At 43.6% G+C, this 26988-nt stretch overlaps 1 protein-coding gene across 3 annotated transcripts in view; it reads right to left on the reverse strand.

The window, feature by feature from the left end:
• The window catches only part of MYLK (myosin light chain kinase), a 741434-nt gene that overhangs the window by 208285 nt on the left and 506161 nt on the right, over positions 1 to 26988 (reverse strand). For all 3 annotated transcript variants that reach the window (XM_029605228.1, XM_029605226.1, XM_029605227.1), the window contains 3 exons: positions 24687 to 24767; positions 23524 to 24332; positions 3957 to 4073 (listed from right to left, as the gene is read on the reverse strand). In XM_029605228.1, the coding sequence (XP_029461088.1) occupies positions 3957 to 4073; positions 23524 to 24332; positions 24687 to 24767 (1007 nt within the window). The remainder of the gene's footprint in view (positions 1 to 3956; positions 4074 to 23523; positions 24333 to 24686; positions 24768 to 26988) is intronic.

Consider the following 26988-nt stretch of genomic DNA (forward strand, 5'->3'; position numbering starts at 1 on the left):
CATTACTGACCAACACGCCCGATGGCCTCCATGGTGGCCCTGCACTTCGATGGCATCAAGGAAGGCCAAGGCATTGAGGTCACAAACCTTAATGGCATCAAGGGTGGCTCCGATGGGGTCAAGGGGGACCATGGCACACAATGGCAGTCTTGGTCCCCGACACAAGAGGTCAGTGCTGCTATTCTGCCACATCAAGACCCAATGTCTATCGAACAGAAGGTCCAGCCAGTATGCTCAAATCTTGTACAGAGCTTGCTGGCACACGTGGCCCATATGGTATTGAGGATGTCAAGGATGACCATGGCGCTCAATGGCATTCCTGGGCCCTGACGAGGTCCTGACATTGACGTGTCAAATCATCGGCGCACTGGTCACAGTTGTGCATGGGCAACCGATTCTGGACATGACACCGAAGGTGCAGCAGCAAGCTGCTTGCTCAGGCTCCTGCTCATCCTCTCTCACAAGAAGACTGCACTGCCATCACAGGCAAGCAGGAGGGGAGGCTACATCTTCCAGGGCTCCTGCCCATGGAGACTAGTTCTTTTGAATGAGGGGAGAATGAGTTCTCTCCCCTCACAGGAATGGTGTGATCCTTGATCTCTGCACTGTCCGAATCTCCATTGATGCTGATCGATCAGTGAAACGATATGGAACTCCTGTCAGAGCGAGTCCCCAGGCTCAGCAGCTTACACGGATCACCCATGGACTGCATTCAGTCAGTCCTGCCAGCACCTGACAAAGGTACAAAAACAGACAGAGCAAGGAGAGGACACAGATACTAAACTGCCGGTGCAGTATTTTTTTTTTTTAATAAGGGATAGAAATAGACTCTGCCAGGCTGCATAGTGACTAAGGCCTGCCATGTGGCTGGCAGACAGTGGAAAAAAGAGGAAAAAAGGAAAAGAAAAAAGAATATAGAGCTACTGTAAGGTAAAGGAAAGAAAAACAGCAGCAGCTGTAGAAAAAATAAATTTCAAAAACCATGAGGAGAGCAAAGTTGAATACCGTGACACACATGGCTCCTGCAACCACATGGCTCCAAGGAAAAAAAGCAACTGAGGGACCTTGCCTAGGGGTTAGGGTGATAACTACAGCTGCACATGCTCAGTAGGGCATGTTTGAAAGTTCTAGAATCTTTGAGATCAAAGTTCTGGACCAGGCTCCATCTGATGATGTCACCCATGTATGAGGACTACCATCCTGCTTGTCCTCAGGAAAAAATACTTTTTCACTCAATGCAGAATTAAGCTCTGGAATTCGTTGCCAGAGGATATGGTTGGGGCAGTTAGTGTAGCTGTGTTTAAAAAAGGTGGGGTAAGTTCCTGGAGGAGAAGTCCATTAACTGCTATTAATCAAGCTGACTTGGGGATTAGCCACTGCTATTACTGGCATCAGTAGCATGGGATCTATTTAATGTTTGGGTACTTGACAGGTACTCATAACTTGGATTGGCCACTGTTGGAAACAGGATGCTGGGCCTGATAGACTCTTGGTCTGACCCAGTATGGCAGGTTCTTATGTTCTTAAGTCTTCAATTTCATTTTTTAGTTCCTTCAGAACTCTTTGGTGAATACCATTCAGTCCTGGTGATTTGTTAATCTTAAATCTGTCAATCTGAGTTAGCATGGCCTTCAATTTCACAATGATTCTCTCTGGTCTCTCAGAGTCATCACCATCAAAAAATCCATTGTGGGTATGACCCCCATCCTCCTTAGTAAAGATGGAAGCAAAGAATGTATTTAGTTTTCCAGCTATTTCCTTGTTCTCCCTGACCACCTCCTTTAACCCTCCAACTGACTCCCTCATAGGCTTTTTACTTTAAATGTACTTGAAAATGTTTTATTACTTGTTTTTACCTTTATGGCAAGATTCTTTTCAAATTCTCTGCTTAATTACTTTTTGATATCTAACTTGCCACTGCTTATGCTCTTCCCTATTTTCCTCATTTTTTGAATGATGCCCTTTTGGCTTTAATTGCCTCTTTCACCTCACTATTAAACCAGGCTAGCAGTGGTCTGGTTTTCCTTTGGCCTTTTTTAATACACGGAATACGTTTGGTCTGGGCCTCAGAGATGGTAATTTTAAACAGCGACCATGCCTCCTGCAGGTTTTTAACCTTCTGGATTGCTCTTTTCAGTTTCTTTTTAACAAATTTCTTCATTTTATCATAATCTCCCTTTCTATAGTGAAATGCAAATGTACGCAAATATATCTGATGAATATGCAATATGGATAGCCTGAGAAATTGAGCTGTTTGAGACTCTTGAGGGCTGGATTTCAGCATGTTGAGAGGAGTGGCCTAGTGTTTAAAGCAGTGGGATAAGAACAGGACAAGCAGGGGTCAAATCTCCCCTCCCCCATGATACTCCTTGGCCTGCACGCTGCAACTTCCAGCATACATCTAGTAGTGCTATGGAAAAGCTAAGTATAACATTATATAGAAACTCTCTACATTAAAGCTCGCTGCAACTTCCAGCATACATCTAGTAGTGCTATGGAAAAGCTAAGTATAACATTATATAGAAACTCTCTACATTAAAGCTTGCTGCAACTTCCAGCATACATCTAGTAGTGCTATGGAAAAGCTAAGTATAACATTATATAGAAACTCTCTACATTAAAGCTCGCTGCAACTTCCAGCAAACATCTGGTAGTGCTATGGAAAAGCTAAGTATAACATTATATAGAAACTCTCTACATTAAAGCTTGCTGCAACTTCCAGCATACATCTAGTAGTGCTATGGAAAAGCTAAGTATAGCATTATATAGAAACACTCTACATTAAAGCTCGCTGCATCTCCCAGCATACATCTAGTAGTGCTATAGAAAAGCTAAGTATAACATTATATAGAAACTCTCTACATTAAAGGGGTGCCCCTATGTTTTCTTTGCCTTGGAGATTCCTGCATAGTCCACTGATGTGTTTTACAGCATAGTTAAATCCCTTACTTAGTCAACATTTTTTTTTATGACTAATTAGCCCAGTTTCATCTTTTAGCATATGTAATCCCTCTTGTCCCTTTTATTAACTTGGTGGCTCTTCTCTGTACTTTTTGTTTTAGACATTTGGCTACCATTTCTTAAGACGAATATCTCAAAACCTAACTCTATAATGCAAATACAGCCTGTCCTCATGCTGTGGAAAGACGATATCCTTGTTCCTTGCTTGTTTGCCTGAACAAACTGCATCTCTAGGCCATTTACTTCTGTAAAAAATATGTCCTTCCCTTCTCTGAGGGAGCACTTTTGAGGCTTTCTTTGATCTATACAGAATGTTGCTCGGTTAAGTACAAGCCAAATATGGGTCCAGCAGCCGGCTACTGGATTACAGACCAAATATGGGGTCCAGAGACAGACTATAGAACTCACAGTGAGAAACAAAACAAAAAGGTGAGAAGGTAAAACACTATTTTCATCAATTTATTTAGGCTGATGTTAACCTCTCTTTTAGAAACAGACTTTGCTAACCTGATCCTTGTTTTTAATGCCAGTTAAGTAATCAGAGCAGGTGACTAGCTGCTCAGGGTGTATGTGCACTGTCTGTGTATAACAGAGAGAGGAGGGGGAGAGGAGACAGAGAGAGGAAATCCACTGGAAATCCAAATTGAAGTTTATGCTTCCCAGTGTAGCAGGCAGCAGTAAAAATGTATGTTCAGACCTGTGGTAGAGTCTTTAACAGAATGCGAAGATCTTGGAGATACGAATCCTCATAGCATCATCATCAATATGGTTTTTAGACTATGAGGGAGAGACGCTGGCGTGCTCGTCTTTATACCCTTGCTTGTTCTGTTGCGAGGATTGAGTTTCAAGTTTATTTTTCATGGAAAGAATGCATGAGAGAAGCGTGTGTGAGAATGGAGGGGCTATTTTTTGCAGTTTAACGGCAGGAGCAGGTTGTGATGGAGTGGGGCTGAGGGAGGAAGAACGTTTGGTCTCTGACAGTTCAGATCACTTACCGTCCACAAAAACGTTGCAGGCACATTCAGCTTTCCCGGCCGCGTTCTCCGCTATGCATTTGTACTCTCCCTCGTCTTCAGGCAAGGCCTTGTCAATGGTGAGGGAACACAGGGGCCCTGATTCAGAAATAAAATTAAAGAAGCCCAGATGCATTACAGGAGTTACATATAGCACCACCCACCAACCAGTTATCAGCTTTAATATAAAATCATCGCTAGACGTCAGGCTTTGGCAAACTTTTAACCAGCCACATCTTGTCAAGCTGCTTCTTTTAAATTCAAGACTATTAATTAGTAAAACTGTAATTTGCATACAGGACCCCTAACATTAACAAACACAACAGCTGGTATCAAGTTAATTTATTTGAATCTACATTTAGAAAATAAATTAGCCCAGATTTGATTTGGAAACAATCCCCAATTACATAGCATGGGGTGCGCTCAGACAGCGCCATGTTCAAACTCCTGATCTTCCAAATAATTGATTCCTTTCCTTTTCCCCGTCTCTGTGTTTAACTCCCTAAGCTTCTGTAGTTTCAAACTGGGGAAAGTGCACACGTCGCAACATTGTTCAAGGCAGAGATCTCCTAGGTGGAAGAGCCAGTTCAACATGCTTCATTTTTTTATAAGGGTAAAATGAGATGTTTGACTTTGTTCCTGTCAGTAGCATGGGAATTTATGCAAAGAGTTTAATGGACCTGCAGACCGGGATTTGCCTGGGTGAATCCACACTGGCATTCACCTCAGCCACGGCTCTGACGGGCTTGGTGTCTTCGGGGAGAAGAGGATGGACTCCTCATGGCAGACGGTATCTGTAAAACTAGACTTTTTCCAAGCACAGCTACCAATGCACAGCATGCTTTTGGATTTATTGACCATTGGCAAGGGTGACAGCCTTCCACCAGCAGGCTGGGTTTCCATTAGGGAAAAAATGGAGCCCTTGGCACAGATGACTCTGGGAAGGGGGGGAAAAAATCATGACTCTAAATTGTATCTATGCACATGCTGGGCTGACTGAAATACATTTTGCTAGCCAATACAAACAATAAAAACAAAGGAAAGGGAAGAATGCAGAACAGCGAAATATTGACATGGAAGGCTAATCCATGATAGGGAATTACTCCTACAAGAAGTGCTGACCGTCCGCCATGAGCCAGCAGAGGTCTTTATGATATCAGTCACAGGGCCAGATTAAGGGTTCTGGGCCCTGGCACAGAAAACTCCAGGGCCCCAGTCCTTCCAAGGTACACAGAAATATCTTTTCCTTTCTCAAGATAGATCACAAGAGAGCACGGGTGAGCAGGTGCGTTTCTGTATGCTGCTTTTCTCACCTCATCCCTCGAGACGGCTCCACATCTGTCCATTTCTTTACCCACTTTTTTCCCTTATATTTTCCCTTTTATTTTTTTATGTTATTACTTTTGTGTTTTTTTTTTTTTAATTTATTTTGTCTTATCTCAGTGGTTCCCAAACCAGTCCTTGGGGCACACCTAGCCAGTCAGGTATTCAGGATGTCCTCAACGATTACGCATGAGATAGATTTGCATACAATGGAGGACGGGTTTGAGAACCCTTGATTTTATGTTTTTATTGCACGTCGCTTTGATTATAAACAAAGAAAGGAGATCTATCACATAAAATCAATTAACTCCCTCCCTGCCATGTTCAGGGTACTCTCTTGGGGTCCAGGGCAGCACTATGCATAAACTGAACTTTTTTCTCCCATCACTCTGTCCTTATAACTCAGGGTTAAGTAAACTGGCTGGACAGGTCACTGCAGGCAGCTCCTTTCCCTCTGTCAGGGGCCAAGGTAATAATACATTGTGTTAAGCTTAGTGTACCTTTTTACTCATGCTATAGTGCATAGTTTTGTAAGCTAAATTTTAATCACAATTTACTAAGGTTAGTAGTGCTCAAAAAAACTGTGTTACAAACTGAGTAAAAATGTGGGATAAAATTAGCACACCTCCATTCAAATCCCATTTAAATAAAGAGATCGGCTATTACTCCCCAACACGAGGAGCAACGCTAATGCCCGAAAGGCTTAGCTCGAGCTTTTGTTAAATCTAGGAATTTAACTCTTAGGTCAAAGGTGGAGCTGAGTAAACTCACGTTTATGGGGGTTAGTATTAGTCTCTGGTGCTGTGCCAACGTGGCGCCGGGCATGGAGGTGCTGGGTGCGGCGGTCCTGGGCTTGGATCTCTTGGGAACGAGGTGGCAGAGCACAAAGAATAACCTAAGCCTCGTAAATGTGAGTTAACTTTATTCCGTCTCTGACCCAGGAGTTAAATCTCAAATCCAAAAAAAACAAAGTTAAGCACTGGGGTCCTGGTGACCGGGGTCAGTGAAATGCCTTTCTGATTGGGGGGGGGGAGGAGGGAGGGAGCCGGCAACCAAGCTCCACCCCCAGCTCTACTCATATTCCCACTGCCAATTGTTAACTTTATTTTTACAGTTAACATCATTCTAACTTACACACGTTCTTGGCATAAATCAAAGAGTGTAATTATTCATTTCCAGACCAATTAAATGCTTGATGCTAGGAAACCAGACAAAAACAGCTTTACTAATAGAGATGTCAGTACTATTCACTATGACTATCCAGTACCAAGAGAAGTAATCAAAGACCAAGAAAATGTGGCCTAAAGATGCAGAAACAGTCCTATTTGGGCACCACAAGGGCCAGTTCATGGGTATCGGGCATCCTCAGCGAACCTTACAGCCTATATTCCCCACCACCCCCAGACCTCCCCACACACACAAACAGGTTTTTCACGAAAGAGGACCATTTTGAGGTAAACATATTACTTACAACAACATATATATTATATTTACGTACACTGCTGTGGGGTCAACCTCAAAGCCCTGCAAAAAGACAGGGTTGTAACATGTTGGATGTGGGCTTGGCCCTCAGAAAGCTATGAGAAAAGCAAATTACAAATACATTACACTAAGCATCCCATACCAGAACAGCACTCGTTGCCAGCACTCAAACACTAACAAATCTACCTTTGAAAAGGCAACACTAAAAATATTACATCAGGACCTAAAACACCAATACACCCTCCTATTAGGAAAAAAGGAAGAAGCCAGACAGTTACACATTCATACACAGAAATTACACACTAGCAGAATACCTCACCTTCATGATACATGCAGACCACAGAGATACCCTCAGCAAATATAGAATAAAGAAACCATAACTAGAAACCACAACAAGCCAGAGTCTGTATACAGTGCAATATAGAAAAACAGAAACATCACCAATTCCTCACAAAACAACAAATAAAATCAAGAAATATAAAACATTAACCATAAATGTAAAACCATAGTAATAAAAATAAATATTTCAAAACAGCTTATGAATAGAATAACATCCAATAATTAAAACCTCATTTACAAAATTTTAAATATTTCCCAAACCTCAATAAAATATTTCAAAGCAGCAGACACGTGAAATAAAACTCAATATTAAAACGATTTTAAAAATTCCCTGCTCTCCATACCTGAGAACTTTTGATTTACAGTCACCCTGAGATTGTGTGTTCGATTAGTGGGAGGTGGAGCGCACAAACGTCTTCCTCTCTTGCTCACATACACGCACTTGCTTACTTACAAACGTTCACACACAGGCATGTTGTCTCTCCCAAATGCTCTCTCACATACACACCCACATGCTCTCTCACACATATACATACACATATTCTCTTTCAAACACTTGATCTCTCACACAAATATGTACTCTCACACATACACGTACGCTCTCACACATATATATGCAGACACACACACTCTCTCCCTCTTGCTCTCACACAGACTTGCTCGTTTATAAACCACACTTACGCATAAAGGGGCAGATTTTAATACCTGCGCGCACAAATCTATGCCCAATTTTATAACATGCGCGTGCAGCCGTACGCATGTTATAAAATCCAGGGTCGGCACGCACAAGGAGGTGCACACTCGTGCACCTTGCATATGGCGAGCCCTAGGGGAGCCCCGATGGGTTTCCTTGTTCCCTCTCAGGCCGCTCCGAAATCGGAGCGACCTGAGAGGGAACTTTCCTTCCACCCCCCCCACCACCACCTTCCCCTCCCTTCCCCTATCTAACCCGCCCCCCCAGCCCTACCTAAAAACCCCCCATACCTTTGTTTTGCAAGTTGCGCGCGCCGGCCGAGGCCTCTGCTACGCCCACACCCTGCCCCTTTTTTCAAGCCCCGGAACATACGCACGTCCTGGGGCTTGCGCGCGTCGCTGGGCCTATGCAAAATAGGCTTGGCGCGTGTAGGGCTTTTAAAATCTGCTCCATAAACTCTTATTCTCTCCCCCCAGGAAGTGCAAGCATTACCAGCCTCCTTCTTGGGCCTCTGTGGCATTCTCTTCTTTTTGTGGCGAGGATGCTGCTCTCTCTTCCACAGATGCACCTTCTCCTCTTTACAGTCATTTGGGCATGGCCGCTGTTCCTGTTCCTCTCTTCTACTGCACAGGCCTGGTTGCTGTTCCTTCTCCTCTGTGAGTCCCCATGGGCCTGGCAGTTGTTCTTTCTCCTCTGTGAAGTCCTGTGGGCCTGGCCACTGCTTCTCCTCCTCCATAAGACAGCGTGCACCCAGCCCCAGTTCCTGCTCCTCTCTATGGCCTCGCGGGCCTGCCGAGTGCCAGCGCTGCTCCTACGGCACTGGGCCTTGTGGGCCCAGCAGATAGTGCTCTGCCGCCTGCAGAGCCAACGCTTCCTAATCTTCCAGAATCACAACTGGGCTTCCTTCTTCCTGCCTGTGCAGGCCCATGGCACACATCTTCTTATGGCCCCTATGGACAGGAAAGATGCCCAATTGCTGCAGTCTAGCCACCAAGAAAATTTGGAGTCCTGCTTCTATATATGAGTAGGGCCAGTAAAAGCACAAAGCTGCCGCCCCCAAACCTGTGGCTGTCTAGTTCGCCTAGTGCTTCCACCAGCCCTGGGCACTACTCACCTGATTAAAAAGAACTTCCAAGCTCACCTCAGATATGTTGCCTGTATATCTAATGCTTTACCAAGCTTCAGAAAGAAACTGTTTGGCATAATGCAAATACTAAGAAGGGCACCAGCAGTAAATTTCAGAGACTGAGATCAAACCCAACATACTGTACCCTGGTTTAAGAGAGGTTCAATCTTGTCATTGTGTGTGCAAGACAAACCCACTGTTCTTCCAGTTCTGTAAATATATACTTTGTGATTACAGAAACACCCCCCCCCCCCCAACACACATGCACACTTCCCTCTAACACCATACAAAAAATTCTGGTGTCATCTTTCTAAGTAACAAAAACACAAATTTCCTCCATTACCAGGCAACTTGTGAAATAATATAAAATCCCAGGAAAAAAAGCACTTATGTAGCAAACCTGCCATATAACTCAAGACTGCAAAAGCAACATGTTTACCTATGATTAGGAAGCACTACAGATTTTACACCAGGCCCTAGAACACCAATACACCTCCTATTGGGAAACAAAATGAACAAAACTGCTAGCTATATGCTAGCTCACTTTAGTCACACATACAAAATGACCTTCAACAAATACAAAATAAATTATCACAAATTAAAAACAGAAATATGCCGACAAAAACTAGAATGGTAACCTCAAGAATCAAGACTGCATGCAATGCAGCGCTGGAGCACTAGATGTCCTATCTTTACAGGTGCTTTCCTATTCATTCACTATTGTCCTGCTTTCACAGTGTCCTGCTAACTTAGCAGCTTTGATTGTTTCTGCTGAAATTCTTTGTTCATGTTTATATTCTGCAGTTTCCTTGTTTGTTGTGCATAGGAAACGCATAGCAGAGACAAAACACTAAGAAACAGATATGCATTTCCTCCTAGACCGGTGATGGCAAACTCCAGTTCTCGAATGCCACAAACAGGATATTTATTTTATTTATTTATTTGTTTTTTCTATACCGATGTTCATCGGACATATCGCATCGGTTTACAGTGTAACAGAGGAGTCTATTGGCGTAGACTTCTTGTTTTACAATGGAACATTGTGACATTTAAGATTGAACTTTTTCAACATTTTACATTGAGCTTTGTAACATATTGCATTGAACTTTATAACTTTTTGTATTGAGACTTTACAACATTTTGCATGGAGACTTTGTAGCATGCGTTACAGTTGGTCTGTGGGGAAGTCATTCTGAAACATATCCACTTGTACTGCCTCCACTGCATGCAGATCTATCTCATGCATATTCATTGTGGATATCCTGAAAACCTGGCCCGTTTGTGGCCCTCGAGGACTGGAATTCACCATCACTGTCCCAGGCTAAACTGAGCCCCAGTCATTGTTCTTGTGGGGAGTGAGGGCTGTTATAACACACCCTAAAAGAAAAAAAAACGATAAAGTCTTGGCGGCACCCACATGATACGGTATTATGTGGGGGCTGCTGAGTCTTTTGTCCTTTTTCTTATGGGATGTGGGTAGGGAGAGAGAGCAACAGGAGGAGGAGGAGGAGTGGGAGCAGGGAGAAGAAAGCAAGAGGAGGATTATACCCTCTACCTGTACAACCCAGCACTCCTCTGTTTCTGGCAACTGCTCTGCCGCACTGGTTTGTTACCTCGAGATAATCACATTTCATCACCCCCAAGATCTTTCTCTCCTTTTTGGTGCCCATTGGTATCTCCCCATCCCCCCTCCACTGTGCACTATTCTCTGTGATTTATGAAATCCAAATGCATAACTCTGCAATTCCCTGCACTGAATCTTACCTGCTAAGCATGCAGCTATTTCTAAAACTTTCTTAAAATGCTTCTTATTGTCTACTTCACTAGATCACTTATTTATTTAATTGATTTACAGTCTGCCTTTTGGGCACTTCAAAGCAAATTATATTCAGGCATCTAAAATTATATCCCTACACTGTATTAATAAAGCTACTATTAGCTGATTCACATCTCTGTCACAGGGATTGGTCCTTGGATGGGTTATTTTCAACATTTTCCTAAGTGATATTGTAGAAGGACTATTGGGAAAGGTTTGTCTTTTTGCAGATACAAAAATCAGCAACATTGCAGACAGCCAGAAAAGCATGGAAAACATGAGGAGGGATCTACTGAAGCTTGAGGAATGATTTAGAGCTTGGAAACTAAGAAATGCTAAAAAAAAAATAGAGTCTCATGCATTTGGGCTGCAAAAACCCATGGGCCAGATTTTAAAAGCCCTGCGCACGTAAATCCAGCTGGATTTACGCGCACAGGGGGGTTACGCACGCCGAGCCTATTTTGCATAGGCCCGGCGACGCACACAAGCCCCAGGAAGCGAGTATGTCCCAGGGCGGGGCCAGAGGCCACGTCCCCACCCCAGACCACCCACGCCCCGCCTGCCCAGAGGCAGGCGTAACTTCTTTAACAAAGGGGAGGGGGTTTTTAGGTAGGGCTGGGGGGGGTTTAGGTAGGGAGGGGAAGGTGGGGGGGGGGGGCAGAAGGAAAGTTCCCTCCGAGGCCGCTCCGATTTCGGAGCGGCCTCGGAGGGAACGGGGAAAGCCATCGGGGCTCTCCTAGGGCTTGGCACGCGTAAGGTGCACAAGTGTGCATTCCCTTGCGTGCACCGACCCCGGATTTTATAACATGTGTGCGGCTGCGCTCGCATGTTATAAAATCGGGCGTAGATTTGTGCGCGCCGGGTTGCGCGCACAAATCTGCACCCGCGCATAACTCTTAAAATCCGGCCCCAAGGGAGCAGTACAGTCTGGAGGTGAAATTCTTCTATGCATGAAACAAGAGTGGGATTTGAGCATGATCGTATCTGACAATCTCAAGGTGGCCAAACAGGTGAATAAAGAGCTGGCAAAAGACAAAAATATGTTTGATTGCATGGGGAGAGGAATGATCAGTAGAAAATGGGAGGGGATGTTGCCTCTGCATAGGTCTCTGGTGAGACCTCACTTGGAATACCTTGTACAATTCTGGAGAGCGCACCTTCAAAAGGATAAAACAGGATGGAGTCGGTCTAGAGGGTGGATACTAAAATGGTCAGTATACTCTAGAGGAAAGGTGAGATAGCGGAGATATGATAGAGACATTTAGATACCTCAGAGGTATTAATCCACAGGAAGTGGGTCTCTTTCAACAAAATGGAGACTCTGGAATGAAGGTGACATGGGATGAGGGTGAAAGAAGGTAGATTAAGGAGTAATCTAATGAAATATTTCTTTACAGAGATTGTGGTGGATGCACTGAACTGCCTCTCAATGGAGGTGGTAGAGATAGTGCCTGTATCCAAATTCAAGAAAACATGGGACAAGCACAGGGGATCTTTGAAGGAGTGGTAGGGACTGCAGAACTGAGCAGTTGTGTAGATGGGCAGACTAGATAGGCCATATGGTCTTTTTCTGCCTTCATGTTTCTAGGTTTTTTTAACGATTTTAAGAAAGTGTCTTCATGTCTCTGTTTTCTCTCTCTCATTTCTTTTTCACATTTCATCTGGTATGCTCATGTAATCCCTGTTTCAAACAGAGCACCTTCCCAACCCCTGGGGAGCAATGGGGTAACTCTCCCAGGGTGGGGTAAATTGTCTCTGACGCATTAGGCTGGGGGCAGGTTTCCCTGCAGAGCCAACCTGGGTTGAGGACTTCCTACAATAAAGCCAATGCCCACACTGCTCTTGTGCTCCAAAAAACCAGAAAGATTTATTTAAAAAAAAAAAAAACACACCTCACATTAGCAATAGAGAGAACCTCAAAATCCAGTCCACACTCTTAGTCCATTTCCTTTCTAGCATGGTCACATTTCCAGAATGTTACTTCATGAGTTATCACTTCTTAGCAGTTGCACTTGCACCTTACTAGACCACTCCCAGAACTTAACGGGCTCCGGTTCACCTCCCCTGTACTCTCATGCTTCCAGAACTTAGGGGGTCCAGGCTCATCTCCCCCCACCCCAGTCTCTGTATCACAGATCTTCACAGAGGCCCAGTTTTCTGTTAACACTTTCCAAATGCCCCTGGAGGGGTCTCCGGTAAACTTTTCCTCTCTGTCAAAGAAGTCACACCAACTACAGTCTCACTTCTGAAGTAATTCAAAATCCAAGCATCTTACCGCAGGAGCAGCTCCAGAGACTGCAGTGCACCTCCGGTTCGTTGGACCAATGTCAATCCTGAGCCCTGTGCTGAAGTAACCAGGAGAGACCTCTTCCCCTAGGTTCAGACACTCCCCCACTCCCAGTATAGTTCCCCTGTATAAATTCCAAATCCAAATTTCTTTTATCACTGCACCTCGACTTCCGCAGCACTCCTCTCTCTCCCAGGTATACACATCTCTGCCAAATATCCTTTTCTCTCAGGAAAGCTGATGGGAGCTTTCAGAAGATTTATAATCCACAAGTTGTCTTTTCCCATCTCTGTCCACACTCCTTACACTGGTAGCACTTCTGAGTGAAGCCCTGGTTGCTCCTCCTTTGACACCTTGGGGCCTGGACCCTCCAAACACTCTCATTCCCGAGCTCCTTCCTCAGTGACCGATCCCTTGCAAAAGTCAAACACTCCCTTTTATACCACACATTCTCACCCTGTTATTGGCTTTCACTATTCAAGCCACTCACAACCATCACACTCCCACCTTGGGCCATCTCTTGAACCACTTCTCTGGAATTTTCCCAGTATAACAAAAAAATGTAAAACTTATAACCTTTTAGAAAAATCCCACACTGACATCGCCCTAGGGGATGGGGCTACTTAAATGTCTCCTCCTACTGGCCATTCCCCCCAGGAATTTTTACTAACACCCACAGGAAACCAGACACTCCTAATGTGAGATATAGAAATGCACTTTTGACCTCAAACTCTAAAACACAGGCCTAATAACAGATTGGCCCATAACAACATATAGCAAGTGCGCCATCTAGTCACCCCTTATGGATACACACGTCTACCCAAGAAAGGGGAGTACCAAGGAGGAAGACAAAAGCTGTCCCGTATAAAGAGTGATATATATATGCAGGTGGTCCAGATTGTGGCTGGCAGTGGGGCTGCACCCCACTATGTGGACAGAAGAACTGGGCAGACTGGATGAGCCAATTGGTCTTTTTCTGCCGCCATCTACTGGGTTACCATGTGACTCTATTATGCTGGATACATGGGTACTATATGGCGCAATGGCAGGTATAACCCATTTTGAAAAAGAAAATATAAAAGATTCTAGGCAGCATCACCATGTGAAAGGTATTTTATTTTGTCTGCCTATTCTTTTGTTTTTTTCATCATTCTTTACCTGAACAGATTTTCTTGAAGAGAAAGAGAGAGATTATTTAGTCTTGTGATCTAAGGCCATAAGCCAAGTTCTTGCTTCATGAATCATTTGGTATTTCCTCTAGAAAGACCCTTGGTGACCTCCACCAAAGAGCTTCTTTTCCCAGAGTTTTGAAAAAACAAAGCAAAGCAAAACAAAAAAACGCCATTCTGATGATCCCAGTGGGATGCTTTTATGTTCAACTCACTCAGTCCTGCCATCTATCAGATCCTGGCAAGTATGCAACTTCGTGGAAAGAATCCTGCCGTGCTGTGCTCAGCTCCCACGCAAACTTCAGATTAAATAAACTCTTTCCTTTAAATCTTAGGTGTCAGAGTCAAAGCAAGCAAATGTTTTAATTCATGTCGAAACTTGACGCTAAATGCAATTATCCAAATTTTTCTAGGAAAGACTTGTGTTGGATCTTTATAGTGTTATCACCTTCTTTTTTCATTCTGCTAACAGACCAGTCCTCCTGAATGCCCAGCAGGCATATGTAGGTCACATGAAGGGGACTGCACAGAACACCCCTCACTTGTAGTTGAATCCATCTCGGAATTATATTTGGGCAACCTGCTCTAAGAAAGTCTGATCCCTTCACTCATAAGGGCTATCGCACGGTTATCTCAGGAAATGTCTTGTGCGGAGACAGCAGTAACCACCTTCCCTCTACCTCCCACGCCATGCAGCAATGAAGAAATGTGTGCAGTATGCCGACCCTTTCACGCCTTCCAGGAGTCTGTGGTGACCTGTGGTAAGCCAGGGAATTTCATGGCAAATTTTGAGAACGTTCGTGGCTTGCCACAAATGTTCATAGAGTGACTGTGGATTTCTGACAGATTTACAGGGCCAGCACTGTATGGTTAGCACAACAGCTGGTAGTGAATTTGATCCTTTAGTTATGGAAGTTCTTAGTTCCTGGCTCCTTCCCTTCTTCTCCAGAACCACCGTTGATCCCTACAGTCAGCTGCTATTGACGTCTACGTGACTGTTCGGTTTATCTGCATCTCTTGCAGTGACCAAGTTTGCAGATTGCAGTTCGATAGTCTTGGGGGATGTTATTTGGGACCTCCTTTCCTGTTATTAGTCATTGCGGTGAAGGTTCTGCCTGTCTGATCTGTAGATTGCTGTTAAATATTTCAGCCAAGAGTTGGGATACTCCATTAGTGCCAGGGTTCTTCTTAACTTGGTTTCCAGCTCTTCTGTTGTTACTTCAGGCCATTCCACAGATTTGATGTTTGCCTTTCCCATGTTCTCCTGCATGTTGCTCTGTAACTGTTTATTTTAAAATTCTTATATTGCACAACTTCCAGATTTTAAATTTGTCCATAGCTGATCACATAAGTACATACATAATACACACGAATCAACAAATATATAACAAATAGCACCTATATATTACATAAACATTAAATACAATGAACACATCTCATTAATACCATATGCTTCTCTGTTGTGTTCTACAGGATCCTCATTATAAATTTCTTCCACGGTGAGGAACCAGAGCTGGCACCGGTACCATGAATCTTAATTCACAATTAGCCAGGGACGTTGCCCCCTATTTTATATCCCTTTACAACTTCAGTCCAAACATTGCAGTGATAGTCCCTCGGGGCTCCTTCTAGAGCCCTGCAATCACGGACCTTAAACCTGGCCAGTAGGTGTCGCTGCTGCATGATGATTAGAGTTCTCTCTCCCCTCCCCCTCCAAGGCCTGTGGGGGCCTTTTCTTGCATCCCCTGACCTGGCCGAATCGGGGAGTGGAAGGCTTGAATTGGGGATCAAACTCAGCACTGCCACTGAGCCACTGCTATGGCCCCTGTGTAGACCCAGAGTGTGAGTGAGTATGGCTCTGTGTTTTCTTAAGTAGCGGGGCCTGCAGGATGCTGCTTTCTGTCTTGAAGTGGCGGACCCTGTCGGGAGGGGAAGCACCTGGGGGAGAACGGCCTTGTGACTTTATGTTTTATCAAACCCACACACAGCGAACCTGCAACAGCCTCTCCCTAATCTTTTCAATGTGAAAGGAAGGGAAAAGTAGTAATAACCATGGGACCAAATGAACCCAAGAGCAAAAGTGTTTGTTTCCTTTATAATTCAATATTTTTTATTAGTCCAATAAAAGGTACCACAGTCTATAAAGATTACAATACAAATATCTATTTTAAGTAAATCATATTTAAGGTTTTTTTTCCTTTTCTGCAGTTTAGCAGTTATTTATCACAGAATACATGATTTTTGTATAATTTTTCCAGCATTTCAGGAAGAAAATAGCTAATTTATTGTAGCACCAACACAGCATATTATTCTTCAAATTCAATTGTTCTTAGACATGTGCACTGAGCACTGCTCCAAGGGAAACCTCCTGTTCCGTCTCTGCTTCTGATTTCTGCTTCTCAGGCCAACTGGGCCTGCAAGTGATGGAGAACCATAAATACCACTGCTAGTCCCAGTGGAATAAAGTCATCTTTCTCCTACTTATATGGCAAAAACTCCTGACTAGCAGAAGGCAGCAAGTTCCTTAGACGGCTGAATGATTCCTGGTCTCTTGGCCACAAGATACATCTTTAACATTTTATCTGTGTATGAAATGGCATGTGTGGGAGAAAACCGGGAAAAATACTGGAAGCTGTGCATGGTGCACTCCTGGGAAAAGAAAAGCGGAAGGCACATCATAGACAACAATATCGAGGGAAAATAATTGCTCATGTCATCATGCCATGCACGAGCAAGTCTAGGGCCATAGCTGATACTCTATCAATCTCAGCCTTCTCCTCTGTACGCCAGCTGTGTATATTCCAAGAAAACTATTCTTTTTTCTTTTTAGAAAAATGCGGGGCTTTTAGAAAGCTGATACTATCAACACAAAAAATAATTAAAACAATACCTCATGCATATGGGGAGTGGAAATCCGAATGAACTGTATTCGATGGGGGGAGAAAGGCTGATGTGCACGGAGCAGGAGAGAGACCTTGGGGTGATGGTGTCTAATGATCTGAAGTCGGCGAAACAATGTGACAAGGCGATAGCTAAAGCCAGAAGAATGCTGGGCTGCATAGAGAGAGGAATATCGAGTAAGAAAAGGGAAGTGATTATCCCCTTGTACAGGTCCTTGGTGAGACCTCACCTGGAGTATTGTGTTCAGTTCTGGAGACCGTATCTCCGAAGAGACAGAGACAAGATGGAGGCGGTCCAGAGAAGGGTGACCAAAAAGGTGGAAGGTCTTCATCAAATGACTTATGAGGAGAGATTGAAGAATCTAAATATGTACACCCTGGAGGAAAGGAGGAGCAGAGGTGATATGATACAGACTTTCAGATACTTGAAAGGTTTTAATGATCCAATGACAACGACAAACCTTTTCCATAGGAAAAAAATCAGCAGAACCAGGGGTCACGATTTGAAGCTCCAGGGAGGAAGATTCAGAACCAATGTCAGGAAGTATTTCTTCACGGAGAGGGTGGTGGATGCCTGGAATGCCCTTCCGAAGGAAGTGGTGAAGACCAGAACTGTGAAGGACTTCAAAGGGGCGTGGGATAAACACTGTGGATCCATAAAATCAAGAGGCCGTCAATAAAGAGTGGGTGGCTCGCCAGAATGACGGCTACTGCCTGGAGATAATACCCTTATTCAATAAACATACACATGGTTACTGTGACTCCAACATCACTCTAAGCTACAACAGCAAGAGGAAATGTGGAAAAAAGGATTCGCACTCACAAAGTGGGGAGTAGCTGGCTTGTTACGGCGGTTACTACCCCAAACCAAATAAGCCTGATACTTCACTTTCAATGCATATCCAGCATAGCTCTCTGCTTCAACGGTAGGGGAGAAGAAAAACTGATACTTCACGCATAGCTCTCTGCTTCAACGGCAGGGGAGAAGAAAAACTGATACTTCATGCATATCCAGCATAGCTCCCTGCTTCAACGGCAGGGGAGAAGAAAAACTGATACTTCACGCATATCCAGCATAGCTCTCTGCTTCAACGGCAGGGGAGAAGAAAAAAGGATTCACACTCACAAAGCGGGGAGTAGCTGGCTTGTTACGGCGGTTACTACCCCAAACCAAATAAGCCTGATACTTCACTTTCAATGCATATCCTGCTTCAACCGCAGGGGAGAAGAAAAACTGATACTTCACGCATATCCAGCATAGCTCTCTGCTTCAACGGCAGGGGAGAAGAAAAACTGATACTACACGCATATCCAGCATAGCTCCCTGCTTCAACGGCAGGGGAGAAGAAAAACAACCAATAAGGGCTGAATAACACAGTCTGGGTAAAACAAATAAACATGGGTGTAGCTTGCTTATTGCGGCGGTTACTACCCCTACTACCCCTAACTAATCAAGCTTGATATTTCACTTGGTTGCAGCTCCATCACTGCTCTCTACATTAATGGTGGGGGTGGAAGAGAAATAGAACCAAAGAGCTAAGAGAAACAGATAAGTATGAGAAAAAAATGTGAAGCTTGCTGGGCAGACTGGATGGGCCGTTTGGTCTTCTTCTGCCGACATTTCTATGTTTCTATGTTTCTATGTTTCTATAACTTTTTTTGGGGTTAACCTTTACTTCCATGCATTCAACTGGACTAACACGGCTACCCTACACCACTTTATGTACAGTAAAACCTACCATGTAAGTCAAGCTGGTAATCAGTAGTCTATCAGGAGGCCTGGATTTAAGTCTTGAGCCTGTTTCTGCTCAAACGTATTTGGGTATGAGAGAATTACAGAGATATCAGAGTTCTTGGGTAGTGGAGGAAGTAGATATTGCTTTCTCATGATCCCTATATGTCATGATGAAGCAAGGAAAAAGGGGGTGGTGATGCCCTTGCAGAAGTCCTTGGTGAGGCCTCACCTGGAGTACTGTGTTCAGCTCTGGAGAGCGTATCTCATAAAGGATAGAGGCAGGACAGAGGGAGTCCAGAAGAAGGTGACCCAAAGGTGGGGTGTGTATCGGAAGACTTGTGAGGAGAGGCTGAAGGATCTGAATATGTATACTGGGGAAGAGAGGAGGCGCAGGGGTGATATGATACAGACCTTCAGATACCTGAAAGGTTTTAATGAGCACAAACTTCAAACCTTTTCCACTGGAAAGAAAACAGTAGAACTAGGGGTCACGAAACAAAACTCCAGGGGGGACGACTCAGAACCAACATCAGGAAATATTTCCTCACAGAGAGGGTGGTAGATGCTTGGAACTCTCTTCCAGAGAAGGTAGAGAAGGAAGCAGTCAACGAATTCAAAGGGAAATGGGATAAACACTGTGGATCCCTAAAGGCCAGAGGATGGAAATGAAGAAGAGGGTGCATGGGGGTAACCTGCATGGAGCAGCAGTTATTACCCTTAAAAGAAGCCTTGATGCTTTGATGCAACTGCAACATCACTCCCTGCTTTGAAAGCAGGTGGGGGGGGGGGGGGGGAAGGAAGGGTAAAAGGGGAACTGGATACAGCCAACAACCAACATGGGCCCTGATATTTACAGTCTAGGGTACTGACTTGCAGACATAAGGGAAAAAGCACAGGACTGCTTCCACAGGTAAGTCGCAAACCAAAGAACATCAAGTAGCATTGTCTGAATTATCAAGCAGGCTCTTTACCTAGTAAAAATGTTGCTAGCAGTAATTTATGGGTTTGACAGTTGGAGTAACTACATAGAACGGCAGCTATTACCCTTCAGAGAAACATGGGGGTATCCTACATGGAGCAGCAGATATAACCATAAGATATAAACATAATCTCTCAGTAATATGACTCTATGACTCTTTGTCCCTTTTAATCTCCTGCTCTCTTGAAGAGCCTATTATTTATTGGTTCTGTTGATCCCAGTTCTTATATCCCTTGTTTGATGTGATGCATTCTTACATGCTTGTTCTCGTTTTACTGTAAACCGAAGTGATATGTAATTTTTTTACATGAATATTGGTATTAAAAAATGCCAAATAAAATAAATAAATAAGAATCTTGCTGGGCAGACTGAATGGGCCATCTGGTCCTTTTCTGCCATCATTACTACGTTACTATATAATCACTCAGCCTAGGCTAAGAGTTCAATATCGGACCTTCCAAGAGGGGGCAGTTGCTTGTGTAAGGTTTCTACAAGAGCCCTATCAGGCGGTCCCATAACTATGGGAAAGGGGGAAGAAAACAGCAGTGGTCAGGCATCATGGCATCTCAGCTCTCAGTCCAGGCCCTCCCCTTCTCTCTCCACTAGTCCAGGCCAATGAACAGGAACAGATCCTGGAGAGGTCAAGAAAATTGGGAAGGGAGTGGAAAAAACTCCAAAAAGAAAGGCAAAAATGCCCCTAAAACAAAACAAACACTCTGCTAAATGCTACGTATTAGCATATGTCATGACTTTAAACATCAGTTTAAAAAGGGATTGTGGCATGATGAATGCCCCCCCTTACAGGTGAATTTTCAAAGGGGTTATGCAGGTAAATGTAACATACTATTGAAGCAATTTTCAAAAGCCATTTTTCTGCGTTAAGGGCACTTATTGTGGGTAAAACTGTCTCATATTGTAGAAATTTTCAAAAGCCCACTTCCAAGGGCAAAGTACATTTTCACCTGTAAAGCCCAGTTTTAAGCGTGTAAATGCTTTTGTAAATCACGAGCTTAGGTTTTCAGTACAGTCATTTAAATGAGTGCATTTATTTGAGAGAGTTATCTACACAGAAGTGTGTTAGCGCAGGATCTCTCCTCCCCATCCATTCTTTCCCCTCCTTCCCCAGGATCATACCAGATGATCTAATGTGTTGACCAAAAAAATGAGGTACATAGAAAGTCTCCTCCAAGACAAAGCACCTCCACGCTGATGTTGGTCAGTGAGGACCAAGTTGAGTGTAACAACCCGTTCTCCCCCGGGTTCTTAAGGAATCACTTCCATGTCTCGGCTTGATCCCATAAGAAAAAAAGATCTGCAGATGCCCTGCCTCATAGCTCAGAGCAGGGATAACCAGCAGTGAAGCTGGCACTCATGCAGGGTCATTGTTTTCTTGCTATATTGGTTAACTTATTGGTTAACTTATTGGTTGATTCTTGATCTCCCATTTCTGTTATTGTTTAATTCTGTCCTATCTTCCGACATCCATGTTATTACTCTCCCTGTTTTAATGTAACTTCTCATTTCTACTTATACGTTAATTGGTTTCCCCATGTTTTAATGTAAACCGGTACGATAAGACCTGGTCTTGAGTGTCGGTATAGTAAAAGAAGTTAAATAAATAAATAAAATAAATATATGTACAATGAGCAATGTGGAAAAAGCTAGACCTTCTATAACCAGGTGCTCAGCACCATAAGCGCTATGTCAACCAAGCTATTCAACTGGCTTGTTATTCTTTGACGTCATAAACCTTATCTAAAGTTAATTTGAAGCAGGTCTTTAAGCTAACAAAGATTAACTCAGATTGGGCTACTGAGCCCTACAGGCTACTAGTCACTAATTACTGTTCTTTTGGAAATCTTATGTGATAATTGGAAGTGGCATGAAACACCGGGGTCCATTTTCAGCCGCTGTGCGGCTCGTCTAGTTAGCAGGATATATTCAGCCGCACGGTCTAACCGGCTAACTTTAGGACAGTCCTGTGGCCCGACCAAAGTTAACTGCATAAGTTAAGCGGCTAAGCCCGCTCCTCTTGCTCACCCATGGATCACCGCCTTCTTACCCGGCTAGAATTTAACCAGATAAAGGCTAAATATAGTCGGGTAAGCCATTGAGATGAATAACTAGGTTATCCGTGTAACTAGCTTTTAAATATGGAGCTCTCCATTTCTCCTGCTATGAGAGAAAAATAATTCATCAAGGCTGAGCAATACATCTTCACGTGCATTACAGTTGTTAGGAGTTTTTGTATGACCCCGACTTGTCTAGCATCATATTAGTGATCCATTTTGAAAGGAAAAAAAGGGGGAGAGTTAAATTAGATTTAAATGAGAAAATTATTTCTTGGAAAATGAATTAATAAGTACCTTCTTTTACCAAAGTAATACACCACTAGCTGCTTTTTCACACAGTAACAGAATGAGATGCTAATTCACTGCATTAAACTCTTGGGGGGGGGGGGGGGGGAGTGTCCATATTCATCTGCTATCAGCTAAGCAAGTTAGCTGGATATTCTGGCTAACTTGGCTGAGACTTCCAGTGGTGTGACCATGCCACTGAATATATTTTTTAATTAATTGTTTTTTCTGCTTTTCACACTTTTTTCAGCATTTCAAATTCAGGTACTGTAAGTATTTCCCTATCCCCAGAGGGCTTACAATCTAAGTTTGTACCTGAGGGTAAAATGACTTGCCTAGGGTCACAAGGAGCAACAGTAGGATTTGAACCCAGATCTCCTGGTTCATAGCCCACATCTCTAACCACCAAGCTACTCCTCCACTGGATAAGTTTATCCAGCTAACTTTAGACCAGCAGCTGAATAGGAGATCTAACATCTGGCTGATTATCAGTGCTTACTCAACTAAGAGCCTGGTTTACTAAAAAAATGTTTTCCTATTCTGTGTCTATGGGAAAAATGCTTAGTAAATGAGGCTTTAAGTTAGCTGGATAAGTAGCTCCACCCTGGAACACCCCCTCCTGCCCCTCACTGATCCGGATTAAGTGGCAGCTGCTGGATGCATCTGAATACTGAAAGAGCACCACTTTGCTGGTTAAGCCTGAACCTATCCGGTTAAGTATACCAAATATCAGCCTTTTGCTCAGTTTCAGATCCACAAGCTTAAAAGCGTCTCGAGCCAATAACCTGAAATATCACAGGATTCTGTAAAATAATGGTCCTGATAAGAGGAATCATCAAGTTCCACGCGCAACAAAGACCTGTAAAAGTCTCCAGAGTCTCATGCTAGAAGGATATTTCACTGTCGGGAGACTTGCAAAGAGCATATCCAGCATAAAATACAGAAGCAGCATATATATTTCTCATATATTAGAAGCTGGTTTGATGAGGGGTGCGTGGGGAAGAAGGAGCAATTTTCAAATGGAACGATTAAGAAGTTTGGTGAAAGAAGGTACTGTCCGGTTGGAAAGACCCAGTATGTTAGATCATGTGAACACATGACATCTGTAAACTCTTAAAGCCAAGCTGCCGAAAGAGCTTTGCAGCAAATATGCTAAACAACAAATGCGCAGCTGCATACATGGCTGGGAAAGAAATCAGAAGCAGCATGGTAACATTTGGAATCATTCCCAAGTTCAGCAGTAATTGTAATTAAGTAATTCCAGCATTACCGTCATCATACTTCTTTTCTTTTAAGGAATAATTAATTCACAATGCATGAAACTGAAAATGGGTTCATTTACCTTCTTGAGAGATGACGATGAACTTCGATGACTTGATGACCTTGCTGTCTAACGTCCAGGTGACGGCTGCAGGGGGATCCGAGGAAACCCGGCACTGTAACACCAGTTTCTCACCGTCGACCACACAAGTATCCTTGAGCTTCTCCAGAATCGATGGCTTGGTTCCCTCGCTCTGGGCTTTCTTCTCGATGATTCCATCCTCCACTGCCGAACAGCCATGCTCACAGTTTATGTCATTGCTCTTCTCCTCTTCTTTCTTAACTGGTCTGGAATCCTGGGCATTAGGAATGCTGTTTCCATTTTCAGCTGGTGGTTTCTTCTTGGATCCAAGCACGGATTTGAAATCCGGGTTGGACGGCTTGGGCGCCTTTTCCGGCGCGGACGGCTTTGGGGTGCCCTTCTTGGCCAGTACCGCGCGGAAGTCCACCTGCTGGGCACCGTGGACTTTCCTCTCCTCTTCCGACAGGGCCTTGGGTTTGACCTGCCGCTGCAGGTTACCGCGGAAGTCCATTTGCTCTGCTGGGATCTCTTTCAGCTCCTCCTCGGAAAAGCTTCTGGTGCTGACTTTCTTTCCCAAAACGTTGCGGAAATCGAGTTGCTCCGCTTCCTGCTGCCTGTGCTTGTCCTCTGTGTGCTCCCTGATCTCAGTCCGTCTCTTGAGCAACCCTCGAACGTTGTCCTGCTCCTCCTGGGCTTCAGTGGTCTCCCCGGGGCTCCTTACGCCACCAGTGATCCTGTCAAATGTTACCACTCCATGATCACTGCTGTCTCTCTCTTCTTTCCCTTTGGAGCTGGCCTCCTCCCTCCTCCTGTGCTCAGCAGAGAAAAGAAAGAAGCAACAGAAAGGGCTGGTTTAAACCTCAGGGAACAAGCTCAGAGCAAGGATGAAATGTGTTTATAGAAGAGGAGGGTGATTAGGAGAGCACAGTTCATTATTTTATTGCATCAGTGATGACTTCAGTGACCATATAAGGGCACAGACAAAAAAGATCCCTGCACTGGGGCTGTGCACTATGGTTCAGCTGCATGATGAAAACAATTTGTTGGGTCACATTTGGGGATTAAGTTGAGTCATGGCCAGCCAGGGTCTGGAAGGGCAGAGAATTAGCAGAGCAAAAAATAGAACCCACACATGCGGTCCCTGGGAACCGTACAGTACTTACACTTTGCCTGTTCCTTCTCTGCAAGCTGAACCCTTGCTCAGCGTCAGAGACACCTGGCAGCTGCATTCTCCAACTGGGTTCCTGCAAGTTGAATCAAATCACAAGAAATGTTTTTTCTTTTGAAGGAAAACAACGGAGCATGCCATAATTAAATTATGTCCCCCCCCCCCCCCCCAATGGTCTTGGCCCATGACATGAAATCAGTCTGCCAGTTTTCTCTTGCTGTGGAATTGCTTGTTCAAAGCCCCGAGTCTCCTACCAGAGTATGCACTAGGGACAGGTTATCTACAGCTTTCTCTTTAGAGAACCTGTATGAGGCATCACAAAAACAGACTTGCACAAAAATATCCATCAGACAGCGTTCCTTCCTTCCCTCTGGTCAGGTCTGCTCTTAGAAAGATTAAATCTGTGCATGTTCCTGCACATCAGCAAAGGGCCATAACACTCCCTAAACAACTGTTCATTATGTGATAGACCAAATAGGGAAACCTACTTTAAAAAAATCTCATAAATTCAATGAAAAAAACAAAACAAAAAAAACAACATAAAAAGGTTTAAAATCCAAGCACGGTAAAAGGTTCCAGAAGAGAGATTTAAAAACTTTTCAAGCCTTCCAAATGTAGTTTGCTATTTATTCAAGGGTGGCTTTTTAACATTACTAAAAAGAAAATCTGAAGAGTGCCCCCCTCCTGCACCAAAGAGGGCAACCAATCCCCGGGCGTCTTCAGCACATGCACGTTTATATTAAAAACTTAATAGTGTCGCCATATATGGTGATAAGCACTTATTCTTCCCTTTGCAGAGGAATGCCACGGATGCCTTCTGGAAATGCCTCCCATTAAAAAAAAAAGTCCTTTTAATGTTTCCTTTCAGTAGATATATTACTGCACTGACTTGCCAGTGTTTTATCTCACAAGAATGATGGGGGATGACTATGCAACACACTTCATTTCGCAGGCTGCAAAAGTTGCTACCATATTAAAGTTCTTTGAACATGGATTTATTTGCATGGATAAAAGTTTCAGAGCAGACAGCTGTAGGGATGGGGCAGGGGGAGGGGAGGGGGGTAGTATTTGAAAGCTCCAAGCATTAATTTTCAGGCTTTCATCTTCTTTTTCCTCAGCAGTGTTAGAGCTAGCAAGAAGGAGCAGGATTCTAGTGAGAACCGATACTGAGTTTAACTAAATAATAATAAAGTCCTCTTCAAATGCTAGAGCCAGCCTTCTGTTTGCTCAGTCTCCTCACTTGAGGTGATAAATCAGTGCTCTTTCACTGCTAGTGTAACCTGTGTTTACCAATACTGTACCCTAACAAAAAGAATTGTAATCACTTAGCTCTTCCTTTTATTTTTCTATAAAACTTTAAACAAAACAATTTTTTTTTTTACTTTTGTTTTTTAATTGCTTTGATATTTTTATATACAATTTTCTAAAGATAAGGAGAAATTAACATCTGTGATGTACGTTTGCTCAAAAAGAGTTCACTGTAAACTTATCTCTCTATCTTACCAATTTAAAGTACACCACTGGTGTTGATTTTTCATGACCTTAAAATAATTTTACAAACAAAAAATCAAAGTAATTAAAAACAAAAGTCAAAAATAAAAATTTTCAAAAATGTTTTATAATTTTATAGAAAAATATAGCTCAGTACATGCAAATATTTGCGAAGCAATAAAAGCACTTACTTTCTCAACCTAGTTTATAAAAATACACATGTAAATTTTATGCATAGAAAAAATAACATGTACATGTAAAAACCCTGATTTGTACACAGAGGCAGGTATATTTTAAAGAATGCATGTATATCTTTTTGAAAATACTTATGTACATACTTGAAATCACAAGTTTGTCAATACTTTCACTAGTTCACCCAGTCCATCTGTTGTGTTGACTGAGGAGATGTGGACCCCTTGCCTGAGGGGGAGTTGGCACTACGTGAGGGAGCGAACTCCCACAGGCCCCCACTGTCAGGAGGCGAGGCTGAACTGAAGCAAGGGCCGGCTGGAGCTTCGCCAATACCAGCCCCGTTCCACCCAGGTTGATCCCTTGGGTGCATAGAGCCGGCTGGACTTAGGTGGGCCCTTGAGAAGATGAAGGATTTACTGATATTCGGTCTGAGGTCGGAAGCCAGAGAATCACCAATCGCCAGTTCGAGGTCAGGAGCCAGAGAATCGCCAATCGCCAGTCCAAGGTCAGAAGCCAGAGAATCAGTCCAGGAGCTGTAGAAGGGGCAACAGGAACAGGACTCGGAAAGGCAGGAACAGGACTCGGAAAGGCAGGAACAAGGACACAAGAGGCAC

This window comes from Rhinatrema bivittatum, chromosome 6 (genome assembly GCF_901001135.1).
Source record: "Rhinatrema bivittatum chromosome 6, aRhiBiv1.1, whole genome shotgun sequence".
Lineage (NCBI taxonomy): Eukaryota > Metazoa > Chordata > Amphibia > Gymnophiona > Rhinatrematidae > Rhinatrema > Rhinatrema bivittatum.